Source organism: Lagopus leucura, unplaced genomic scaffold, assembly GCF_019238085.1.
Source record: "Lagopus leucura isolate 7727_CA_CO unplaced genomic scaffold, USGS_WTPT01 Super-Scaffold_100017, whole genome shotgun sequence".
Lineage (NCBI taxonomy): Eukaryota > Metazoa > Chordata > Aves > Galliformes > Phasianidae > Lagopus > Lagopus leucura.
Window position 1 is genome coordinate 11,294,304 of NW_024962271.1, and position 21,817 is coordinate 11,316,120.

At 39.6% G+C, this 21,817-nt stretch overlaps 1 protein-coding gene across 1 annotated transcript in view; it reads left to right on the forward strand.

Moving 5' to 3' along the window:
- The window catches only part of NKD1 (NKD inhibitor of WNT signaling pathway 1), a 105,425-nt gene that overhangs the window by 74,810 nt on the left and 8,798 nt on the right, over window positions 1-21,817 (forward strand). Inside the window, exons 5-8 of the mRNA XM_042877242.1 lie at window positions 8,273-8,379; window positions 10,906-11,001; window positions 19,542-19,689; window positions 20,740-20,824. Coding sequence (XP_042733176.1) covers window positions 8,273-8,379; window positions 10,906-11,001; window positions 19,542-19,689; window positions 20,740-20,824 — 436 coding nt within the window. The remainder of the gene's footprint in view (window positions 1-8,272; window positions 8,380-10,905; window positions 11,002-19,541; window positions 19,690-20,739; window positions 20,825-21,817) is intronic.

The window sequence follows — 21,817 nt, forward strand, 5'->3', positions numbered from 1 at the left end:
AGGAGAGCTACAAAGGTGGTGCAGAGTCTGGAGGGCATGATGCAGGAGCAGCTGAGATTCTTCAGGTTGTGTAGCCCAGAGCAGAGGAGCTGAGGAGGGGCCTCAAGGAGGCTGCAGCTCTGCATAGGGAGCTCTGCACTCCATGACAGCAGCAGGGCCTGAGGGAATGGCATGGAGCTGTGTCAGGGGAGGGGCAGCTGGGCGTTAGGGAAAGGGTCTGCACCAAAGAGCAGGGGGCACAGCCCTAAGCTGCTGGAGCTCAAGCATTTGGCCAAGGCTCTCAGAAATATGTTATTATTTTTTGGGTGGTCTGTGTGGAGCCAGGAGTTGGACTCAGTGATCCTTGTGGGTCTCTTCCAACTTGGGATATTCTACGTTTTCCGTAGAGTTCTTACAGAGAAAGGAGCCATCCAGGTGCAAAAGGATGTTCTTGGCAAAGCGCTGTTGAGATGGAGACTGCTTCCCATGCCTGCAGCAGGACCCTTCAGGAGCTGCTCCAAGCACCCATCTTGCTGGCCCCAGCTGCCTGTGCCATATGGTGGCTGCTGTCCGGGCCCTGCTGCGAGTAGTGATTGCAGACCAGATTTCACAACATTTTGTCTGAACAAGAATTCACAGTGATGCTGTTTAGGAGGATATTGCAGAGTTTTCTACCAAAAGGGTAGCTGCAGGGGGAAGCTAACTCTTGTGCTCCCTACAACAATTATGATGGGCTGTTTCACCAGTAAGCATGCTCCAAACTGTCTCCTCTGTATTTTGAGCGGTGTGCAGCACAGCAGACTTCCATCTCGAACTCTGATAAAAGAGCTGTCCAATAATTATTAATAATAGTGCATTTGCTGTGTAGAAATAATTTCTTGTTTTGAGATCTTGTGTGCTCTCTAGACTTTAAGTAAGTTGGTGGTGTCTAGCCTAGACAGAATTTTATTTCTCTGAATGTTTTACAGAATGTGATGTATCATCTCAGTACCATTCCTCACCTACATCTGAATATGATAAGGACATGCTTGTGCATGTATGCATATTTGCTGGACTGTTAGTTACTATATTGCTTTCTATTCGTGTGATCTGTTGTGGATAAATCTCCATTTTCCCCCACCTCTTGCAGTGAAATGTAGGACTCTGCAGATGGGAACACCAAACCTGCTACTGAATTTTAATTATCAGACAGCTTTTCAAATGTGCATCTGATTCAGCAGAGCCAAAATAATGTTGCTGTACAGGTCCACAGCACTGCTCTCTATACAATGCTAATTTTGTGAGTCAGAGTGATGTTCTTCATGGGAAACGTTTTTGATGAAATGAATCTTACAGCTCAAATACTTTCAGAGGCCCTGTTATCATAGCAAGGTGGAAACAGGATTTTCCCATTGAACATCTGAGTTAGATGGGAACAAGTTGATATCAAAGCCTGCATTATTAATAACATTACCTACTCAGTCTCCATTTGAATAAAGGGTTATATAGTGTCTGTTTTTTTCTTCTTTTTCTTCCTTTGTGAATCTCAGGGGAAAAAAATCTGAAGAGACAAGAATTTAAAGACTGAACATCTTATGTGAACATGCATCTTTGCAGCTTACCCTGTGAAGGGACTTTCAAAAGCAAAATTATTACCAGTTACTAACCAAGACCACTGTATAACTATTTTTAGAGAAGATAGGTCTGGCTTCTTTTGCTTTAAGTTACAAATGATCACTTGGTGTCCCCATCTGTCACTGTTCAGCAATAGAATCCAGCACTTTGTGGGCCCACTCAGGGCTCCAGGTACACCTAATACTGTTAGAAAGTGGTAAGCTGTCTGTGTGACAGTGACAGTTTTCACTTAAGTACTTACCCACATTAAATAGCACATCTAGTTGTAGCAGATTGAGTTCTGCTAATGTGGCTTTTGATATGCCCACTGATCAAACACAAATCTTGCTGCTGCAGTTGTCATCCTGAACTGTTCTGACCAGTGTTTATGAGTTCCCCTCCTCCCCCCCCTGCCCCAACCTCCTTTTAGGTAGAGGAGGGGTGGGAGAATTATCTTCTTTGATCTCCAGTGAGGAAGGGGAAAAAAAAAGACTGTTCTGTTCGGGCTTTTGGCTAACACAACAAACAGTGTTTAAAATTTAACTTTGCTTAATTAATTAGTAATTCTGTTTAGTGCTGTCTGATCTTTGTCCAAAAGGTATTTTGAAGTTTGAGAACTGAACATCAAAGTATATTAGGTGAAGATGGTCAAGTAAGGCATTTAATCTGGCAGTTGTTGATGAAATACAGCCAGTTGGGGGACTAATTGGAAGAGGGAATCATAACCTGGCAAAATTCAGCAAACTGCCTCCCTTCAGCAAACTCGCTCAAGAGAGTGCGAGAAATCTGGGTTTAGTGTTTAAGCCTGTATGAGTTATGTGCTAGCTAGCAGAGGAGAGAGACTATGTTGTCCTTTGTGTGTGCATCCTTAGGACAAATCCTTTTTTTGGTCAGGAAATAAAAAAATTTCCTTCAGCCTGACAACCAAAACAAGGCACCAGAACTAGACATGATCTTGTTTGATGATTCTGTATTGAGCTTTGTGAATTTATATATGTGAAGGTATCAGGGATGATGTGAACTGATGCTTTGTGGGAGGTGGCGTTGCACAGACCTGTGAGTCTGAGTACTGCTTATTCACAAGACAAAATGCCATGTGATAACATCTGAGTGAACTTCAGTGTAGCAATTCTGAGATGTCCTAACGGTGACTTGTCAATTAGAATCTGATGCCTGAATGATTGAAACGTTTTGGGTTGTTTTTATGCAAGCCATCACATGTTCTAAATCACCATTTCTCTGTGCTGTGCTTAATGTTTCTCTCTGGTTGGGCGCTGGCAGCAACACTGTGATTTATTTTTCTTCTCTGCTCTGTGATGTGTAATCAAACCCTTTTTTTTGTGACCAACATGTAATGCTGAAACAGAAGAAAGTGCCTTCTGTCCATATTTTCAGGTTAAAATACCTATCCTTGACTACTACAAAGCACTGCTGGTACAATTCTTGCTAATTTGGTTTTGATTTGTCCCACTGGACTTAAAATGGACAATTAATTTCCCTACAGTAAGTTTCGGAGAAGGCAGCTTGATCTTTGTTGTTTTGAAGGGTGTGTCTAATTCATCAGCTTCAGCTTTCAGCCAGAGAAAGTTGAATACATGCTTTTGGCAGTGACCCAGCATAAGCCTGTTTTTCTATGTGTTCACTCTTCTGGTGGCTGTGGAACAGGAATGTTACTCACTGCTTGGTCCAATTCTGCTTATGGGCATTAGCCACTGGAGAAGAGCACCTTCGCTCAAGTAAAGCTATCTCCACCAGCAACGTATTTCAGTCAACTCCTATGGAATAAAACCAACACGTGTGCTTATTGGGGATGATATTTCTTAATTCCTGGCCTCCAAGAGAATCTGAAAATGAAATCTGGATGTGAGTTTAATTGTTAACTACAGGACTTCTCAAGAACTATCAAACATAGTTGTTACTTCTCTGGTTCTTGTGCAGCCCGTGAAGTATGTCAGTTACGTTTGTCAAACCTGATTTGCAATGAAAAAAATGTTGGCAGGCCCAGGTAATATAGACATCAGAGACTTCAGGAACAACAACACAGTTAATTCTCTTTCTTTGGTCCTCATTGTCTGACTCTGAGTTCTGCTGTGTCTGCTAGATCTGTAAATTGGAAGTGAAACCCTTGTCCTGTTGACGTCAGTAGGAATTTTACTACTGAGCTCACTTGGACCAACTTTTTGCTACTGAGGTTCCATTTGGATTCTTACTGAACTGCTTTTGACTTTGTTTCTTTGCCTTGATATTATCTATTCACTTTAAAATTTTCCTTTTTTTTAGTCTATTCCCTCACAAGACTCAGATTCTAGAAGTAGTTTGTCATTTCCCCTGTGCACAGATAATTCTGTCCCATTGTTTCTGCAAGATTAAAGAATTGCTTAGAATCCAATCTATCCAACTTGAAGGGAAGTCTAATAATATTTTACTCCAAAAGATTTTGTCTCATGTATACCAGATGCTGACTTTCATAGGTGGCATTTTTGTCAATTCTCCAATTTTACCTTTGCTCTGCTTTCTCTCAAAAATTGCACAGTAATGACTCTGACATTAAGATAATAGTTACCTAACATCCAGTCATAATTTATCACTGTGGAATTGCATAGCATCTCCCGTAGTTCTGCTTTCAGAGTTAAGGCCTGTGATCCATCAAATACCTTTCTAAATGGCTGTCATCCCAAGTAGGCTCTGAAGTAGTTCGTCTTTAGCCTGGGTTCTTGTAACTGCTTTGTAAATTTTGCCTTGGTAGCTGTAACTTAGCCATGAGCATTCATCACAGTTGCTTCCTTTTTTATTTCTGGCCACAAGATCTTCCTAATCCTGCTGATTAAAATACTCAGTACTGTTGAAAAACAGAGTGAAGTTGCCCTTACTTTGACGAAGATAATTTGCTACAAAGCATGGTGCTTTGCTCGAATGACATTTTGAGAGCTCTGAAATGGCAATCCACCTGAGTGAAAGTTTGAACTCACTTTTTTGACCTGAGTGCAGCCCAATTTTGGATCTGTTTTTCCCCCTCTTATTCTAAGATGTAAGGTGGAAGTGAGGGAGGAAAGCTTTCGCTGCTTGTATTTGATACTCAGTGCACTCAGCACAGCAATCTGGGATTATTATTAGTTGAAATTATTACCTATTCCTTTTCATAGAAATGAATAAATCTTTGAAAAAAAAAAGACTTAATTCTTCAAGGATAAGCCTTTATACCTTTAAACTGGTGCTCATTCTCTTCCTCTCTTCCTCCCTCCCTCAATTATGAGCAATTGTGTGGTAGTAATTAACAATCTTAGAGAGAAACATCTGCTAGTACACTTAAGCCAGTCAGTTTGTTTTTCATGAAAGAATGGTATTTCACAATTTTTCCAAGTTAATATTTTTCCTTTATTGTCTTTCCAATTTCAAATATTGTCCAGACGCATTTTTATAGTGTCTTAAGGTTATAGAAGTGAATACAAGACCATTAATAATGAACAAGAAAAGAGAACATCATAAAGAAAACATATGCAGTATTTCAATTCATGAAACATTCTGTTAGGGAACATTGTTTCTGAGAGCATATGGTTATTCCCACAAGAAGCAATAAATATATATATTTTTTCTCCGGCTGTGGATTCCCACATCAAGAAGGGTAGGCTTCTCAGCATATGAATCTATGCAGAGCGTTCTTTCTGTCAGGACTTGTTATCTGAGTGGGGAGGTAGGTACGTATTTTTGCACAAATATTTTGTATGTGGACCTATTTTTGATGACCTAGAATTTGGAAACACCAGTCTATTAATCCTCCATGCTCCTTCGAGATAGCAATCTTGTCTGGTCTCATTTGATATCATTGGCAGAGCTGAAAGGAAGTTCACATTGTGAATACAGCTGAACCTTGGCATGCAGCTCACTGGTGGATCTCTGTTTAAAGACTGCCAGTTTCAACTGTCCCAGGAAGACATTCTCATTTCATTTATAAGTAGGTTCAGCATGTGTTTGTATCCTTCATGAAACTGAGAGCATGTTAATAGTTGAAACTAAGTATAGAGGCAAAATACCAAGTATTTTTGCTTCTTGGACAAAACAGGCGTATTCTAATCTATATATTTTTTATATGTTCATTGGATTTGGATACGGCACACAAGGATATGCAGGCAGACACATTATTTGATCACTCATAAATATTACTTTAATACCTCCATATTCTCCTTTAAAATTTCCTCATTTAGACTTCATTTTTCTATGCTGAATGAAACTTGACATCAGGATGAGATCACCAGATTTCCCTATTTCATCTGAGCTCCAAAATGAATAACTGATTTCAAAGGATAATTCCCTGGAGCAGCAAGGCCAATGAGTTCTTCAGATCAAAGGTCAGCAAAGCTCAAAGAGGATAATTTCTGGCATACAGTATTTAAACTCTCTCAAGGAGCGTACTGCAAGAAGTATCTTCTTCCTTTCCCAATAGTTGAACTCTTGTTTTTTGAGAAGACTAATTTGTCAGAGCACATTTTTCCTCTGTTACATAAATTATACATTAAAGTGAAAGCTTCCTATCTGAACACGCATACTGTACATCCAGAAGGTTTATTAAACTTGCCAGTGAAAGGGCTGCTCTGAAGCCAGAAGGTAACTCTGTGCCCTTGGCATCGTTTCTCTCTGAAAAACCCCATGGCCTGGAGAGCTCTGGTGCTCCATGCACACGCAGGTGGCTTTCAGTGCAGCACAAAAGAGTAGTTGTGACTGCTCTGTAAGATGCTTCAACAGCAAAAATCCATATATAAACAGAGCACTGGGGCAAGGAACAGTCACCTTGTGCAGGATCTGCTCCTCAGTTCTCTTAGCCCAAAGTCTGAGATGCTGAGATTTCAGATGCTTGTCCCTTGATAGATAAAAGACCCCGGTAGAAGTCTTTTGAACATTATGTATATCCTTGTACACTTAAAGGTAATTGTGGTGAGGTGGATTTTTTTCTTCAATTGGTTGTCCAGTGTTCCAACAAAGCTAAGGGTCAAACCAGACTTGCTTTCATTTATTTCACATTCACTAGAGCCAGATTGTGAGAGACTGTAAAAGTTCCCCATGCAAGTGTTTCGGTTAGGTTAGTTAAATCTTTCCATGTGGGGAGTTGGTCATTGATACAAAGCAGCCACTCAAAATCCCAGCACGCATTTAATGAAAGGAAGAGCCACTGTTATATAACTGCTAGTTATGAATGCCCGCGTTACATCTTCATTTCCCAGAGTTCTTAGAATAAAAACACTGACTTAGGAGAGATAACCAAACGTCCTTTTGTATTTGTTCTGCGGTGTTGTTGGTGTGTGTGTGTTTGGGGGGGGATGGGGGGATAGCTAGGAATTTCCAGGAATCTGGAGTTGCATTTATGGGCAGAGTGATTATAAAACATGTGGTCCTTCAGATATACTCCGGAGTTCTGTATGCACATAATGTTTATCGTATGTGCCTTCATTTCGGTAAGCACTCTACAAAAACCTCATAATAAACAATCTCTGCTCATCTGATAGTACCAAATCAAGTGGGCAAGGAAACAAACTGTCATGATGTGAACTTTCTTTTTCTTCAGCTGACCCTCCCGGTTAGCTGTGTTTGGTGTAGAGAAACCAAACGTGGAATAGAAAAAAAAGCCTATCAGTGTGTGAGTACGTGTATAATGCAGTCCATGTCTGCAGTGTGGCAGTCTGACTGCTGAGGCAGAAATGCTAGCTTTTGGAATTTCTGAGAGTATAATCTTAAGGGAAGGTTAATTTGAAGGGGTTTTTTTGCATGCAAGAGCTGCAGCACAAGAGAAAAGTACTGACTTGCAGGTCCACAGTCTATCAGTCCCCTCTAATTTATTTGGAGGGGAGAAAGAAGAATTACTGCTGTGCTTAATGAGGTATGGCCATAGCACTGTTGGCAGAAGTATATGGATGTAAAAAAATATATCTAAAAAGATCCAGAGTAGGGTTGAAAATCTGTGTATATTCTCATAACTCTAATGTATACAGAATTAATTTTCTTCAGATTGAATTTCATCATGTGCAGGGCCAAGTTCCTCTGTAGGTGCAAAGGTACAGCTACCAAGTTCCTGGACATTTGTCTCTTAATCTGCTTGAGAAGTGGATGTGTCCTGCTGATACGCTGTGATATGTGTCTGATAGCTGATAATATTTTGATGCTTTTTATGAGTACTACCAAATCACGTAAGTGTGAAAGTTTTAACTCAGAATGTGCTTTTTCATACATATTTTTGAAGAAGCCACAGCTTTAACCATTTTGGCAGGTTATAGTTACCTTTTAAGGTTCATGTGTATTTGAAGAGGGAAACTGGAGCGGAAAGAGGACTTCATTTCAGCTTCACTACTCCAGTCACTGCTGGTGAATGCAATGTGTCTGGCAACATGTCACATACTTAGAATATTTTGCAAAATTATTCAACTTATTTACAATAACAGTTCTGCTGACTTACATTTTCATAATACTCTGTTTGAACCTCCTGTGACTCTAGTGATATTTGTAGGACTGTCTGTGTACCAAAAGCTGTTGCTAGATTGTCTGCTGAAATAATCCTAGATGTGAAGTGAACACAAAAGCAAATCAAGTATAATGATCCTCTCACACAGGTTTGCTGAAATCAATTTCACCCTATATATGATGACAAATTTGCAAATATGACTGCTTTGACATTTCCTTACAAAAGTTTTTTTCTTAAATATATTTTTTGCAGTGGCTTTGCCTCCAGAGAAGACAGATGGAGTTTGCAGTGGAGATGAAAAGAAAGCAGAAAAAGAAAGTGACACACGCACAGGTTCCAAGAAGCAACTAAAATTTGAAGTAAGTTCTGTATTCTAAAGTTTCACTGTAGTGACATAATTAAGGTAGAAAAATAGCTTGTAGATCAAACAGTGCATGTATATAGATAGCTCTTTCCAATGATAATAGGTAAAGGGTGCAGTATAGATGGTACAATTCTCAGTGTCTTACTGTTGGTGATATTGGCCTTTTAGATTACTATGTTTTATTTCCAGGTTTAAATGGAATATGATGATTCCTTGGTAGGCTCTGAAATGTACAGTAAAAAGAGGTGTTCGTGTTGATCCTCTATCTGCAATCCTTTTAGAAGCAATTTATTATGCCACCTCCTGTGTTATGAGATCTTATGAGATTGACTTGTGTGGACTGTTGCACTTGGTTGAATCTTCTTGATGTGGAAGATATTTGTGAAAGCTTCCTTATCCATCAGCCTCCTGTGGCTGGGCTCAGAAGTGAAAAGACCCTCGTGCTCCAGTGGATATCTACCTGATCAGATGGCAGGAGGAGAAGGATCCTGGGGGCAATAAGTCGGATGGTCTGTTTTCTTGCAGACATACAAAAACTGCCAGACATTGTGAGCAGTTGGCAGGTTTTGTTTGTATAGGGAGCAATTTAATAAATATGAGTATTGAAACGTGCTGTCATCCAGCTAGAGGGTTGTCTGTCTCGGTGAGCAGAAAGATACTCTGGTACTGGCAAGAAACAGCACGAGTTTTCATCTCTCTGCGCTCCAGCAGACATGGCAGATTTCTACCTTTCAGTGCTGTCAGCCTGTCACAGTAATGAGCTTTGCGTTCCTCAATTGTTATTTAAAAGACCACGCAGCCACCTTGCAGCATGGCTGGGTGCTCATTTCCTTCTCCAGAGCAGGCTTAGTAGTCTGGTACAATTTATTTTTACTGTTTTAGGCTGATTAAAAGGAGGCAGCTCAGCTATTGCGAGTGCTGGTGTGCCTTCTGGGGGGAGGTGACTTTCCTGCCTTTTTTTTGCAAAGCGATAACTTTTTTTGTAGGCACACTTTATATTCTCCTTTGAATAGCAGACAGTTGCAGACAGGAAAGGCATGATAAATTGCAATTAACAGTGCCTTGATATTTGAACACTGGAGGACACCTGTCAACATGGTTGGTGCCAGTATAGCTGGAACTGCACCATTCCGGCAAAGTCTGTGTTTGTTCCCAAGTAGTTCTTGGCATGCCATAAAGGTTAGCACTTGGTACCAGGCTCCATGACTAATGCAGGGAAGATTGCCATGGCTCTTAACTAAGCAGAGCACATCCTCACATAAAGATGTTATGTTAGGCAATGTGGGACAGAGAAGGATTAATCTGTGGCAAGGAACCAAGTATTGATATTTTTTCCCCTTGTTCTAGAAATGAAAGTTTTCTAACTATGTAAGCTAGGGGCTATGAGATTGGTAAATGTTTGAAAGGTGTAAAAGAATCTGAAACACGAGTGCTGAGACAAGAGGTCTAAATGTGAGGTGAACGCGATTTGGCTTTTAAAGTTGCTGGAAATGTTTGTGTAATACGAAACGGTGTTTCCACAGTAGAGTGTGGGGCACTTGGCAGCTTTCAGCCGGGCTTGTTACAACGGAGAGGAGACTGCCTTTGAACTCAGCAGGGGACAGGGAGACGGGTAACTGCTGTAGGGAATTGGTTTCAAGTCAGAAGATCAACCAGGTATTTTGAGCTCTGTCATGCTGAAGCTATTCGGAGCTGTTTATTTTACTTGTATACAGCAGCTTTCATTTTAATTGCACTGTAACTTTTTTTGTATTGTATTGTTGTGGCTCTGGATAATTCTAATTGCACATGTCTTGAGAGAAAGCAAACCCTTTGCACCCAGGTGACCAAAGTCAGTCAAAGTGCATCCTTTGTTCTTGACTGAAGGCTTGGTTTTGGTTTGGGGATTATTTTCCTTGAACAAATTGATTCGTTCAGGCTTTCCCCAAGTCATGCTCACCAGCAGAAGCGCGGCTCAGTAAGGGCCAGGCTCCCGGCTTGCTGCTACCTGCCAGCCCCTGGGCAGGCTCTGCTTCAGGAGCTTCGTGGCACCATGCTGGGCTGCACCAGCTGGTGGCCTTTGGGTGTCAGGCATCTGACGGGTCTCACTGGTGGGGATTTGTGCCTTTTTGTATTAATGACCGCTCCTGGGGCTGTGGTGTCCTACATCATACTGTGACTGCTTCTGTTGTCTTTCTCTTCCTGACTTAAGCAGAGTTTTCTTTCTCACTTTTCAGTGAGAAACCTTATTATATTCTAACAGCTTCAGGGACCAGTTTTCTTTCTTTGTGTTTTCTGCACTGAAGTAGAAAGTAGTATCTTGCAGATTGCTGGAAGCCTAGCCTAAAGGAGTTAAGATTATCATATTATTATGATGAGATTTCTTCTGTGTGGTGGTCAGAGAACTCTCTGGGACATATCCTGAAAGCTTCCTCCCATGAGAGAGGAAGGGAGGAAGGAAGAAAGCAAGTAGCCTCCTTCTACAGTCTCCTCTGCAAACAGGCCTTTTGCTTCAGGTAATCAGCTGCTCTTTGCTTCTTAGGAATTGCAATGTGATGTGTCTGTAGAGGAAGATAACAGGCAAGAATGGACCTTCACACTGTATGACTTTGATAACAACGGAAGAGTCACACGTGAGGTAAGCACAGTACAGCTGCCCCTTTGTGTGCAGCATTTGCTAGCAAGAGAAGTGTTTTATAACAGGAACATTTTTTCTTCTATGAAACAGAAGCATCCTGCCAACTTAAACAGCAGTTTCCTTGGACCTTTCCCTCCTAGGAACAATCCCACCAGTAGCTTACTGTTTTAAGATGAACTGTACCACTTCTGAAGCTGGTTGTTGTTTAATATCTGGGATTAGCCTTTTAAAAAATAGTGCTGGCATTTGGAGGGGAAAAATATCTGAAGCAACTGAACAACTAAACACACTGTCAAAATAAACCCCTGCAAATGTATATTGTTCTGGCTTCTATCCTGCTTTTCAGAGTTAAGCTAACCAAATAGCAAGGTTGCTTTCTGAAATTCTTTCCAGTAGGACTGACTATACTGTTCTGTTGTTTTCATGAATGTTAGGCTGATCTTTGCTTTCTCTTTCCAAGTATAAATAGCGTTGATGATACTTGCTGCAGTTCCATAGTGGATGAATGCCTATCAAAGCAGACCTGTGTGTATTTTTGTATTATCAGGATGTCTTCAAGTTGTATGTCATGAGAAAATAAGAGGCCACATAAAAGTTTGTGTAGATTAGAGTATGGTCTTTTTCCCATCCAGGCTGAATGAAACTTCTAGAAGAGTGTGTTTTATTGAGATTTTCCATATTGTGCTGTCATTGGTTTTTGTTGCAACCTGTTTACTGGCTCCCAGGCCTTTAAGCAATCAGCTGAAAATTGACAGTTTGTCTTTGTGGGCACATGTGTGCTGGAATCTATGACAATTACTAAGAAATGATTGAAAGGAGTGGGGTAATACAGAAAGTGTATCACAGAATCACAGAATCACAGAATTGTAGGGGTTGGAAGGGACCTCCAGAGATCATCGAGTCCAACCCCCCTACTTCTACTGACATTAGATCACGAAGTAAAGGGCAGAAATCTAAAAGCCTAGAAGACTAAAGCAAATCTTTTCTGACATTTATGAATAAATAGCTAAATACAGTGGTTCAAGGTTTTTAACGTGTGCGTGAGCATCATTTCTAGCTTTTTGTTGTCTCTACTGTGATAGTGGTTTGAATGGTCAAGTAAAATCTGTGTCCCTCATACAAGACAATAAACAGAAACAATGTTGCAGACCAACTCCAGTTTTCAGTGAGAACATAAGCTATAGTGAGAGAGAGGGGGGCAAAGAGAAAGGAGGAAAAAAAAGGAAAAAAGGTTTTGTCTTTGTTAATGTATGGAACTGACAGCAGAGGAGTTAAGTAACTTGCCTGAAGTCTCACGTGAACCTAGTGGCAGATTGAACTGCGATCCTTTGAGACCCAAGGCTAAGTCATCTCCCTGAACTGTCAAGAAAGGGGAAGAAACACAAAACACAGCAGAGCCAAAACCCACACACATGGGTGTCTTTTACATTCAGGCATGGAATTCCCATTAACATTAGTGGGAGTTCCGTGTGCTGAACATAATGAGAATATGCTTTTAAGTATGCATACAATAATTATTTGTGATTATGTGGTACACCAAAGGGCTTAATTTGACTGTACTTACAGAATATGTTACAGCCAAATTCTGCTTCTCCCTGGTCAAGAGCAGGCTGCAGCTTAACTGAAACAAAATCTGTGCAGAGATTGAAAATTATACCATGCTGAGGTCTGGAGGTTGCTAGAACCTGTGCCAAAAAGAAAATTCCTTTAACCAAGGGTCCAACTAGGTTGATAATTTTCAATTGTTTTCATGTGACTGAAGATAGTAATTAATAGTATGCACCATTGCAGTTTTCCAGTTGTTATGTACTACTTTTGTCATTTGTAGAAAAGATCTTGGTTGATTTTCCTTTGTTGAATCCAGATGTGATTTAAGAGTTGTTTATGCAAGAGTGACTCATGATAGCATCTCATCCACAAAAGAGCAGTTTCTGTCTCTTCATATGATATAGAATTGCTTGTTCTATTAGGTTCTGAGACACCGACACTCAACATAGCAGAACTTGATCCTGTGGTCTGTTAAACAGTTCTGCTCCTGATCCGGCAAAGGGCTTAACAATGGTGAATGCTAAAAATGTGAACAGTTTCAATTAAAGTGAATGGGACACATGCTTTGAGTTAAGTGTGCAAGGCTCATTGCTGGATCAGCAACAGAACGGACAGTCTGAGGAAGAGAACTGAGTTGTAGCAATGCCATTCAGTGAGCTGATGAAAATGCTTTCAAAGCTGGTCAGCTTTTCTAAACAAAGGTCCAGTGTTCCTTTGAGAAAAGATTAGTGTGGTCCTTCTCCCATCTTGGAAAATTTCACTGGACTGTCTCCTGGATTTATGATGGGATTAAATAGTGAGATGAAATTTCTTGTTAGTTTTCTATCTGTAGATCTTGATGTGCTTTAAAAAGTGAGATAGGTGTTATCATCCTTGTTTTTCTTCTTGGAAAAGTGAGGCACCGGAGAAGGAAGTGACTTGTCTGCCCACATCCACTTCATTTGATTCAAATGTGTTGTTTAAAACCTTGGAATTCATGTCCAGAGAGTTTCTAAAGGATACATGGTGTAAAATGAAGTTTGTAAGAGACACGTAGGTGGGGTGCGATATTGCAAGTGGACTGCGTGCCTTATTCGTGAAAACGTTTGAAAATTGTAAATAAGGGATGGATTCAGTTACTGGATAAAGTTTCCCTTGGGTTTTACACCACGACAAGAGCATTCAAATTCCATCTTAGTGAAATTTATTCTGGATCTTAACATTTTCAGAACTTAATACTGCTTTAATTTCCTTCTAGAGTTTTCTGATTTATTCCCTAGTCTTTCTAATTAGAAACCCACATCTAGTCACACTTCTTGGAGGGACACAGCCGTGGAAACATAATTATTGGGACGGCAAATTAGAAAATCAGCAGTAGTTTCTGTTCTCAAAACAGTGTTTTTTCTGTCTTAGAAGATGATCATTTTTCAGTCCTTTTGGTGTACTAAGAGATCATTTTTCCTATTCTAGTCTGTATATGACAAAAGTTGGCTAATAACGTTTCCCTTCATTCCATAGACCATAAGAGGACAATTCATTATGTACCGCAGGTCTTTTTAGAACTGACAGCTGCACTATAATTATCTTCATATGGATATTTGTAATCGGACTTGAAACTTGGATAATTGAACTAATGTGTTTTGATCCATGAGGTTTTATGCTGAGCTCTGTGCGTGTAATTATACTTCATAAACATGGAGCATTTTTTTTGCAGTTGGTTCTTTCTTGGAAAATATCATTGCTTTGTGAATAGCTGCAGCCATAAGCACTCCAAAAAAGTTGCTCGTCTGGAGTGAAAAGGAAAAATTCAAAAAATGTGTGAATTTATTCTAGACTAGTTGTTCAATAGATAGCAAGTGAAGCTCCTTTCAGGCCCAAATAAGGACGATTCAAAAATTTACATGATCAAACAAAGCTGATGTTGCAACAAAAACATCCTGCTGTATGTAAAAATCAGACTACAAAGAAGGTACAGATAAGACATTTGTACTTTTCTTTTTTCTGAAGGAAAGGTAATGAACTGATATTGATGTTTCTCTTCATACATTTTTAAGGCTGAAAATGTTCTTTGTATTTTACACTAAATGCCATTTTCTTTTCTCTTCTGTTTCTTTCCTTTTTTTTTTTTTGCTTTTTCTTTTTTTTGTTCTTAGTTATTTTTGCTTGTATCTTCCTATGAGTGAAAAAGCATGAGGTATTTTCTGCATTCAGAACTTAGCACCGAATCTTTGACCTGGGGAAGGATACTGGCTTTTCTGGGGCTAGCATTTGTCACCTTGACCCTTCATTTGAAATTAGCTGTTTTTCTCTCTGTGACCATTGCATTAACTCATGATAAAAAAGCAACAATTGGACCAACAGTTAGAGGAGTCATGTCTATCTGTATTTGAGGGGTCATCATTTCAGCCCCTTAAATTGGTGGATTTGCACAAGAGAGAAATGTTAAGAAAAAATGCTTTCTGTTTTCATTTTGAATTGAGTCAAAGGCAACACTGGACTAGCAGTGGCAATTAGAAGCAAAAAAAGAAAACTGGGAATCAGGACTTGCTAAACAACTTGACTTGTATAAGGAAGGAAGAATACTTAAATATAATTTGCTCTTGTTCTTTCTGTTGACCCACTAGTTTCTCTGAAGTTTCTAAATTCCTGTTAATCTCCTAGTGGAGATCAGTAAAGAATTCTGCAGAAAAATGTGTGAGTGCATCAATACATGTGTGGCCTTTACTGTATGTTTCTTTGTATTTCTAGTTGAAATCTAAAGAATTTCAAGCTATCTATTAAAGTTTCTCTCTTTAATATGCATTGTTGTTAGTAGCTGCTTGAAAAAACTAGATTGAGAAACAAAGATTTAACACTGTTAAACCTTTCAGCCCTGGAAAAACCAACTGTGGTGCTCAATAAGCAAGACACAATTAAATCTGAATATGCCATTTGCTAGTTGTTTGGATACTACCCAAAAAGCCTTTGTTTTTCTCTTTATGGAAAATTATCACAGTTTCAGCTTTCTTACTTGATTAAAATAGCTATCCCAGCAGAAATACTGCACACTTGCAACCTTTCAGAAGTCATTTGGATTAGCACAGCCCCACTAAATACAATTGGTTTCCTATAAAGGAGAGAGATCTTTCTTTCTTGTTCTCATTTCTCTTTACTGTTTAAAATACTAGATTATAAATCCACGATGATTTTTAAGTAGAAATTGTTTAAAAGCACATTTTGGCACAAAAACCATATTTTTGGGAAACGCTAAAAAATATTTATTTTTCATGTAAAAAATGCAGATGTTTGAGACGTGGGCTGGAACTTTGTGCTGGAGGTGCTGAACGGTCTTAAGGAAAGTAGCTGTAAAATCATGTGACTGGCAAGCACGGTGATAAGCTGTGTGGAAAAGCGTGTTCTTTGGATTCTTTGGTAGATGATCCTGGGACATGTTGATCAGCCTGCCAGACGGGAGGGAAATTTCACTGGGCTTTATTCTTGATTCTTGGCACTGAATTTCTCGATGGTGAAATGCACAAGCTGGCAGGTACAAGTCAAAGCTTCATCCATGGGTTTAAGTAGTTCTTTAGGAAATGTAAATATAGATGATGTTTAGTGGGACAGGTTTCAAGAGGAGCATAAGTCTCCCCCATCTGCCATGAGGCTTCTGGAAGATTACAATTATTTCGGAGGTAAATACAGGCATAGCTGTGAAACACAGTTATTGTAACATACTGTAATGGTCTGTGATTTGGCAGATGCCATTACCGTTTTAGTTGCCCAAAAAAGGCTAGAAGATAGTTTCAGACACAGATCAAAACTCATTCCTACCAGATCAGCACCTAAGGAATTTGAAGCACCAACTGGAAAGCAGCACAAGGCTCAAGTGGCCTTGTAGTTTGTACCTCCTCAGCCAGGACTGTGATAGATGGTGGAACAGTGAATGACCCAAGCAGGTTTGTTGACCAAATCAGAACTGTCAGTTTGCTAAGACTCTCAAGCCCAAACTAGGACCACAAGTAAATGAATCCTATAATAAAAATGTTATTGTTGGTATTCAGAAGATCAACATAAGCATTAAGTGGTTACTTATGGATATCCCTAACCTCGATCTTGGTTTATATCCAGTCTAACGACCACATTCATTCAGTGCCAAAATGCAAAGCAGTTCAGATTGTTGTGGAAGAAGCTAAGTATTAAACACATAATGACATGCTAAGGCAGCAGACTCTATGGCCACAAGGTGTCCTGATCCCTTTTGCAGCCTCTTAAACTTCTGGGTGCCTGGACATTAATTTGGATTGACCCATGTCCTTTTGGCTGTGAGGTGCAAATTGTCCTGATATGATGTGTGTGCATATATTTCTGATTTGCCAAGTATGTGTCACACAAGTACTGCATCTGGCCTTCATTGCCAGCATTTGGGAGTGCTTTTAAAACTGCTGAGTCAAGTGGCTTGACAGACCCTCACAGAACAAGAGCGACAGACTGTGTGCCAATTAGTGAGTTAAACCTCATCACCAAAAAACAAGGGTGGAGAGTAAAGACAGCTTTGCTATTGAAGTAAAAACAAAGTAAATGATAAGCTTGTACAAACACCTGGTGTAACTGAAAAAAGGGAGGGAAATAGGTTGTTGTGGATGAAAGAGTTGATAATAATCTCTCGATAATAGTTTTGCATAGAAAGATGCCCTGTTGGCTAACCAACAGTTGTTAAGGAATGTATGGGAAAAGCTCCATTTCCCCAAGGTGCTGAGTGTGTGAAGCTCCATTAACAATAAATGTGCTGCTGTAATGCTCTGCCAAAGAAGAGGTTTGGTTTGTGGAGGTGTAGGATTCTAACAAAAAGTTTCTAAAACATAATTTATGGAGAGTATATAGAAGACATGCATTTTGTTTGTCTGTTCCTAACTGGCTGCATTTTTCTTTAGCTGAAATAAAAACTCAGCCCTTCTAGCTAGCTGTCAGATATGACTGCGTCTATCTAGATGTCTGGTTACATTTCAGAGTAGGGTGGATGTGTGAGGAGTGAGATTTGTTAAAGAGCTGTGACGTGACTGCTAGATTGTCACTGAGCAGTCTTCCTCATTCAGACTTTAGACAGTGATTCTTGTCAAGGGAACGGGAAGTGACTATTGGTATGGCAGTAACAGCCCATTTAGAGATTCGTGGTGAAAAAAAAAATACAGCTTTTTATGAATATGTTGTCTTCAACTCATACATCTGGAGAAATTTCTCTGAGTGCAGAAAAATTCTAGAGCGTACAACTTAAGACAAAGTCTGGACCTTCAAGCATCTAGTTATTGTTCTGCCAATGGATGGGGTCAGCACAAAGGTCACAGACACCAAGTTAAAGAAGTATGTTTATTTTTACGTTCGCTTAAAGCAATGAGAACAAGTGAAATGATATGGCAAGAATAACACAGAACAAGGTAGAGCACCTCTCCATTACTCTACAAGGTCAATTATAGTGATTAAGAAAAGGTACATCGCCAGTTGCCCTAATACTTACCATCATCCAGATCCGCAGCCTTTGGGGAGCCCTGGTTGCAGTGAGGATTTGGAGAGCCTTTCCTGGCAATTGGGAGGTCCTACGCAGTGCGTCCACTCGTAGGTGAGGTCTCCAACTTTGCTACAAGAAGGTCCAGCTTCTGTCTTTGAACAAACAAGTTTATGGGACAGTTAGGCAGAAACATCTGGTTTCATTCTTTCATTCTCCTTTTTTGGATTCTACCTCTATCCTGGCTAGGGCTTAAGGAGGAACCAAGGAAGTTTTTGTGCTAGGAGGCCTTGACACTATACTTCTAAACAAGGAAAGGTTTGTACATTCTCATAACGCTTTATCTAAGCTACATCTCTCGCAAATGAGATGTTTTGCTCAAGATACATATTTCACTAATGATCATACATATTTCACTAATGATTGGCTACTGATAACGCTTGGTTGTGAGATTCACGTAGTGAGTGGTCAACTTCAGTTTGAGGCCTGCTGCTCAGTCCTTAGTACTTCAGTTATTCCATCTGGCTATTGAGCTGGAAGATCGTTTACTGTAAAACCATTTGTCCTGGCCATAAATTAGTATTTCTTTAATACTGTGTGAGCAGAAATTAGTATTTCTGTGTCACCTTCAAACCTGGTTAAATAATGAGGATTGTGTGATATTCTGGCTACAAAAGTGGTGTTTCTGCTGGGGGTTTCTTCTGTTTGAAACAATGAAAATGGCTAGTGTTTACTCCAATATAGCTGGACATGTCAGCATTTGTTCATGCCTCACTGCCTTCAAAGATGTTCACAAGAATGTTCTGTAATAGACTGGAATGATAATCTCTGCTATTCAAAATTGTAACTTCAGAACTGGTAGAAATTTTGCAAAGCTAGGTCACAGTACAGATATGGTTGAGTAACAGACAGGCGGCTTCCAAACCTGAAGTTTACAGTTCTGTCACATCTCTTACTAGTTTTCCTCTATATAATCATCCAGTTAGGCATGCAAGAAGAAAAAAGCAAGTAGTAAGATTTACTGGGGATGTAAAAATGTCCAAATTTTTCTTCAATTGCTGCATTTGTTTTGGTCAAGTGAACTCAGTTTTTACTGCAGAATGAATAATTATCCCTGAGTTCTACTGAAACCAAAAGAAAATAAAGGCAGAACACAATTTCATTCATTCATATCATGTTTTGGAAACTTGAATACCTTGTATTTTAGTTATTGTTTTAATCTGGTTTGCCCTCTTTCAGAAATCTTAACCATTTGATGAAGAAAGAGTATGGATCAACTTGAATCATTCCTTCTGTGTCTGTCAGATCCTTTACAGTCTCTGTTGGGAAAAAGTGGGTGCTAACAGATGAGAAAAATTTATCCTTTTATGCAAGGTTCTGTGCAAGATCAGTTCTTCTGAATTCAGTGACTTCTGAGGATATTTAAGCATTTAAAAGACTCAGGTCTAAACTGGTCTTGAATATTGAGGTTGGATTCATACAATTTTCACAATATTCACAATATTGTATCTGTCTGTGTTTCAATCCATCATAGGATATTACCAGCTTGCTTCATACCATCTATGAGGTAGTTGATGCATCAGTAAACCATTCTCCTAGTTCCAGTAAAACTCTGCGAGTGAAACTTACTGTGGCACCAGATGGCAGCCAGAAGAAGAAAAGTATATTGTTAAATCATACTGGTAAGGATGTGTGATCAACAACGGGGAAAAAAATGATGAAAAAATTTAAGGGGGTCTTAAACATTCATCTTCATATTTTGTCAATGGAAACAAATAAATATTTAAGGCAAATGATTCTGTGGCTATTTCAAACCCCATTAATCTGTTTTAAGATCTTAGGTACAAAATTGCCTACATTTCTTTCCATGTATGCTAAGCTAATTAGGGTTCTGCTTCCGATTGAGTTTTTTCTCTTGGCAGCAACAAGAGGAAAAATTGTGTGTGTTGTGTAATTGTGTTTGCATACTGAAAGGCAGATTTAAGGCCTTTTCTATTTATGCCACTCTAACTGTGCTATTATTACAGTGTTCAGTTTGTGTGAAAATAGGTGTGGTATAAAAAGTCTTTTTGCAAGTACCTATCACTGTTGCTGGATAAAAATAAACAGTTAAGCATAACCGAACTTCGTGAGTCAATGTGTAAAAATTGCACACATTTTTTCAGTACTGGAGGAGCATGCTGTTATAAAATGGCTTATACTATGATGGATTGTTCACCTTAGATTCACTCTAATAATAGCTGTATGAACGTAATTGCTTCAGTAGGTTAAGTAGTACTAAATTAAAATTCTCACAGTGTTTTGTGTAATACTTCAGTAGAAAATGTGGGCACCTTATCCAGGATAAGAGCCTCGATATCGTGGTTTTAATATAGACATCCAAGTGCAGACGTAAGAAAATTTGCACTGCTGGAAAGCTTTGTCATGCATTAGTGCAAGATTGAAATCCAAACTACCAAGCCCTCCTGAGGGACAAGTTTATCAGTGTGAATGTGGCTCCATTTAACCAACCAAATGGCCCTCAGCCCAACCCTGACTAATGTCCTACAGCCAAGGTTATGTCTGCTTAAAATATGTCCTGTGGGCAAAAGCACTTGCAAGAAGGCTTTATGAAATGATGCATCACATCTTGATCTACGAACTAGAAAAACTGTATTTGCCATGTAGCATGTTAGTTACACTGATTAGGAAGGACAGCAATGTGAGAATAATGTCTTTTTTCTTGCTGGCAGATTTGCAGAGTGCAAGGCATAGGGCTGAAAGCAAAGCCAATGAAGAGTTAAGAAGCTCTGAAAAGAAGCAACGAGCTTCTCTCAGGTAAGGGAAAAGAAATGAGCCTTCTGAGAGGAACTGGGTGGCTTTGAGGGATCTTCAACTATTGATGAATTTGTATTTATTTATTTAAAAATATTAAAGCAGCAGCATTAGAGTGTTTTTTCTCCCTGGAGCAGGCAGCTGATAGTTTCAATGTGTGAATACTTTGTACAAAAAAGCAGCAACAAAGTTTTGATTACATTTTAGGTTTCTTTCTTTTAAGTGGAAAAGTTCTTTTCTTGTTTTTTCTTCTGTCTGCTCCGCAGAGGACATGTAATGTCTCTCTAGATGCTATCCGCAGATACTGTACCTATTAGTGAATTTTAAGCAATACAACACAGCCTTCTGGCTAAAAGTGTCCTGAAATCTTTTCATCTTCATAGATGCCAGCTCCTGCCTGTCCCCGTTCTCCTTTCAGCCCATCTTTTTCACTGGTCAGTTCAATTAGATCCAGGCTTTTTTGACTCATTCTTGCTCAGTGGATCATAACCACTTCTCCTACTGCCTTTCCTCCTGAAGGAAGCAGCTTTGAGCTGGCACTGAAATGTTGAGCAGAATGAGGGGAAAATGGAGCTCGTAGCTGAAGAGCAGACAGACTCAGGTATGCAGAAAGCAGTCTTCATAGGGCATGTCCTACTGGGTATGCAACATCCAGAGCTTCCAGCATGCTGCTAGCTTCATGCTCCCTTCTGCTGCAGTAGTTCTGGTTACAGCAGCTGTGTGTGGCTCAGCCCTGCTGGCAGAGTATGTTTGTGCAGTCAGTAGAAGAAAATTCATCTCAGCATTCTTAGCAGAGTAGCTGTCTCTGCTGACTCCCACTTGCCACAAACCCTGCTTCCCCACTTCCATATCAGGTGCTCCTTTACGGAATTAGTTATTAAGTATCACTTGTGTAAGAATTAGCCTGCTGACTTAGAACCAATACATTTATTGTAATCTTGAAGGAAGACTAGGACCATTTCATTTCATTCCTTTTTTTTTTTTTTTTTTTTTTTT